Below are 4,994 nucleotides of genomic sequence, written 5' to 3' on the forward strand. Positions count from 1 at the left end.
TGCTCAATATTTAATTGAGTTGGTTTGAGGGGGACTTTCCATAGCAGAGGTCGCGGGTTCGATCCACCCCTAATGCCTTCTCAATCGAGCTCGTCACATGGGGGTTACCTAGTACAGTTTACATCTCCTATGTGGTTTGTGAGCTATTGCATAGTGAGGGTTTACCTAATGCGCACACAGTGCTCACCACAGAGTGCTCATCCGAAGGGCAGAGGGTGTAGCGACTACGGATTTTCCTGAAGTTTCCAAAAAAAAATAAAAAAATTAACTTATATATTTTGTATGATTTTCTGTATACATAGATTATTTTTTCGATAAAAAATGTTCTACTTGCCACTCTTTATTACATATGGCTACGGCACTGCATCTCATTAGCCTGTTAAGAAAACGATTAGTTTATGAGGATATTTACTCATGATTCATGACTCTATACTTTGATTATGTAACACTGGCAATTGATTGTGGTATAAATTATGTTGTGTTTTAAATCACCTGAGAAGCAAATGACATTTAAAAAATCACTTCTTTTGGGTGAAACGTAATTTTCATAATCTCTTTTTCCCACTAATTATCAATATTAAATGGTTATAAATTATAATGCATATCCAGATTTAAGATGTGGACCAAATAATAAATACTATAAATTAATCTTGTTTCTTTGTGACTGGTCCTTGTAAAACATCATTGAAAACGATGTCTCTCTTGTAAAACATCAAAGATACACATACTTGATACGTAATTAATTTAACATCAACTCATCAGCATCCTATTCATGACATATAATTGACGTTCAACCAAATACTTTAATTGTAATAACTACTTTGAGCTTTTATTTATCATAAGTCAATTAAGAGCAGAAATTGAATTTTATGGTGTAGTTTGGTATTTTGGACAAATGTAACAGTCTCATGATAAAAATTTAGTACTATGTATGTTAACCCTTTGATTACTCATTCCTAAATAAGTTATCCCTACAAGCCAAATAGTGATTACCACACCCTCCTTTCACTTTAATTGCATTTGCTCTTTTATATTGGTCAATCTACAAAACACAAACTAGTTAGTAATTAGATGTCAGCATGAAAAAAAGGCTAGTATCTAGCGCTTTTGATTGATCCATTCACCAATCTTGTTGCTTTGAAATAAGAACAGAGAGGAGCTGAAACGAAAGAAAAAGAAGGTAAAAATGAAAGATTTCTCATTTTTAATTCTACACGTACAACAACATATTCGATATAATCTCATAAATAAGGTCTGAAAGGGATTAAGTATACGCAAACCTTATCTCTAGCTCTAAGGTAGAATTTCAGAGAGGCTGTCTCAATACACTCTCCAAAGCAATCAAAAAAAAAAAAAAGATTTCTCATTTCTATATACCATAAAAAGTTTCCTACTAAGACTGTAAGAGTTTCTATGGGAAAGATATCAAACTCTATAGGCATGGGACCCAAATTTTCCAAACCTTAATATCACAATCCAAGCTACCACTATACACCACATAAGAATCTCCACAACCAAAATCATCATTACCACTCTTACTACTACAACTATTATTATTATCCAAAATAGCAGTCAAACATTTAACTGGACCATTATGCCCTTCCAAAACTGCCAAACATGAATAACTTTTTCCAATTCCTTTCTTCCAAATTCTCACCGTTTTGTCAGCTGATCCACTGCACACCAAATCTGCCACCACAGCCAAACACAAAATGGCCTGGGTATGCCCTCTTAAAGCTCCACTCACTATCATTTTTCCATTTTCAGTACCACCACTATCTTTTTCCCATACAATTATGGATCTATCACAAGCACCAGAATATAAAATTGATCCATCTGTGCGAAGTGCTAAAGCATTTACCGCTGATTTGTGCTTCTGTAGAGTTGCCACTAGGGTGTGTAAGTTCTTTTCCCCTTGTTCTGATCGCTCCCATATCTTTATCTTCATGTCTGCTGAACCTGTGTAAACATACCTACAGAGAAAAATCAACAACTTTTTTAGTAACTCGTTGGACTGGATTATGATTCGCTTATTGACTTGATCAAACAGGAACATTGACATCAACAACAGAAAAAGTATAGCCGTATAATTTCACGAATGGTCAGGAAATGGTAGAGGGTAATACCTTACCCCTACCTTATCAGGTAAAGAAGTTATTTCGGAAAGATCCTTGGCTCAAAGAAAGCAAAAGCACAACATTTATGACGACGTGTAAAAGCAGTATAGTAAGAAAATAGCAGCATACGAGACACAAATAGTAGTATATAGAAAACTAAGAGTGCGAACTCGTCTTCTGAACCTAATGTCTGCTGAACCTGTCAATGCATACTAGACCAAAATCAACAACTTTTTTTAGTAACTCCTTCGACTAGATTATGATTCGTTTGTTGACTTGACGGAACAGGAACAACAACAGCAGCAACAACATGTCTGTTTAGTTTCTCTAGTGGGGGTCAAGGGATCGGAGGGTAGAGTCTAAGACCTTACCCCAACCTTGTCAAGTAGTGAGACTATTCTTGAAAGATCCTCAGCATATAAAAAGCAAAAATACAATATTTATAAAGATACATGCAATAGCAGTATAGTAAGAAAATAGAGACATATATGAGATAACAAACGGTAACAGAAAACTAAGAGTGAGAAGTGCAAAACTAGTAAAATAATAGAAACACCAAAAATAATATTAATATATACGACAATCTGGAGAGACTATATATGTGAAACTATTTACTACTAGCCTTCTACTACCCAAATCCTCGACTTCCAGGTTAAATTCAAAATGATCCATCAAACTATTGAATCAGAAATAGGTTAAGAGAGTGTGTATTCAATCCATTTTCACCTATTCCATTTTGATCCGTGATCTTTGAGTTAATTAAACCATGACCCATTATTGATTTGACAGGTTTTGATTCCAAGTTTGAGGCAACCCGTCCATTAAAAATAACACCTACTGGCTACTTTTCGATTCAATCTTTGAAAAATAGTAGTAATTATCACAGAGTTTCAAATTACACGATAACTTTCTCCAGCCCTCGAGTTCACGTGAATTTGAAAAACTCCATGACACTAACTATTTTTCAATTACACTAGTGGATTTTAAACATACCCATTTTTCGATAAAGCTATCGCGTTAATGGCATCGTCATGAGCATTCCAGACTGACTCAAGACATTTGAAATCTGATGTTCTCCATACTTTGAAAGTTCTATCCCATGAAGCAGAGTAAAGCAACGAACTATCTGGTGATAAAGCTAAAGCTGAAACTGTATCAACATGATGAACCCATGTACACTTCTTGTGTCTACGAATTTCAACATAGTTTTTCGCACTGAATAATCTCATACACCGATCATTGAACGTTGGTAACGTGGCAATGCACTTATAATAATTTTCGTTGTCATTGTTCTCAATTTTCCATACGCGAATTTTGTGATCTTGGTGTGCACTAAACAGTTTGTCCCCGATAATAACTATTGATTTGATAGAGCTGTTATTGTGTATCTGTGCAACTACCTTTGAATAATGATTTTCTCTATTCCATCGGAGAATTTCTCCGTTGGAAGTTCCAGAGTAGATGTGTTTTCCAAAAAGTGCTAAGCAGAAAACGGAGGATGACAGGTTGGTAAAAGTGGATGCACAGAAGGCGTTGGATAAAATTTGTGTGTGAGTTGAAGCAGGAGTTAAAGAAGGAACTGATGGTAAACTTGGTTGTGAGTAAAGGGAAGAGGATTTCGATAACGATGACGAAGATGAGTGAACATGTATTGGATCAGATTGATCAAAATCTGTTGGCAAACGACATGGAACTTTTCCCATTTTTTGCTTAGAGAGAAATATGTTGTTAAGAGGTGAATGAATCTAATTTTGTTTTTGCTAGCTGCTTATATAAAGAATCAAAGATATGGTGGGGAAAGGTATTTTAGCAGAATAGTAGGGCTCATTAGCAAATAAAAATTTAAAAAGAAATAATCTATTGGTCCGTGATACTTTTTCTTTTTAGTTACTTTCAGAAAAATGATATATTTTTATATTAAGTAATAATTTTATTTTATAATTTTTATTTTACGATTAGTTAGATATTCCCATTCATTCAAAACAAATAAACTTTTGGAGTATGAAACATTTTTTAAAGAATTTTAGTTGATGACATTAGTTTAAAATGATTTGTTAATATTACTTTTAAAAAAAACTAGAGATAGTTGAAATAAAGAGAAGGATAATTTCTTTTACAAATTAGTTACGTAATATATTTTTTATTTTCAAAAATTCTTTCATTCTAGATCATAGAAACTGTCAGGAATTTAATTATTTTAAACTAGAAAAAGCAATTATAAATGTCTAACTATTTATAATTAATTTTAGATCACTATTTTTTTCTAAAAGCCATAAAATTTAAATTTTGAGTCAACTAAATATCTTTCTATAATTTAAAATGGATAGGGACTATTAAGAGAGTGACAAAAGGGTACATGTAGGACCAAGAGGGACTGTTCTGGAATCAAACTTCAACATTTTTCTAGTATAGTATTGTGATTGTTTGGAGAAAGCATTATCACTTTACCTTATAGGAATTCTTTGTGTCGTTTTATTTTTAAAAATGTTTTTTAAAAAAATATACTATTGGTGTCCCTTATTTGTTTGACTAATAAATTTGATAGATATTTTGTTAATATTAGAGATTCATCTATATTTATAATCTATAATTTGTATCTATAAGTTATAATCTATATCTACGTATATTTATAATGAAGAACTTTTTGTTCTTCATTAAAAATTACTGTTTTATATAAAATCGTCTTTTTATTATTTTTTCCTAATATTTAAGAGTTGAAAATTAATTAAATTTATTTATAGTGAAACATTTTCTTATTAGAAGTCATCTGAATTAATGACAATTAATACTTTTTTCATTATTTAAGAACTCTAAATCAACTAAATTTGATTTTACAAAAATTTAAAAAATCTAGAAACAAATATAAAGCTTTAGAAT

General features: G+C 32.0%; 1 protein-coding gene across 1 annotated transcript; it reads right to left on the reverse strand.

The window, feature by feature from the left end:
- Positions 1–1,181: 1,181 nt before the first annotated feature.
- LOC107848441 (protein JINGUBANG) lies at positions 1,182–3,873 on the reverse strand. The gene is made up of 2 exons (XM_047398737.1): positions 3,111–3,873; positions 1,182–1,973 (listed from the first exon to the last, which is right to left on the reverse strand). The coding sequence occupies exons 1-2, from the start codon at positions 3,818–3,820 to the stop codon at positions 1,433–1,435; spliced, it is 1,251 nt and encodes a 416-aa protein (XP_047254693.1). The 5' UTR covers positions 3,821–3,873; the 3' UTR covers positions 1,182–1,432.
- Positions 3,874–4,994: the final 1,121 nt, after the last annotated feature.

Source organism: Capsicum annuum, chromosome 11, assembly GCF_002878395.1.
Source record: "Capsicum annuum cultivar UCD-10X-F1 chromosome 11, UCD10Xv1.1, whole genome shotgun sequence".
Taxonomy (NCBI): domain Eukaryota; kingdom Viridiplantae; phylum Streptophyta; class Magnoliopsida; order Solanales; family Solanaceae; genus Capsicum; species Capsicum annuum.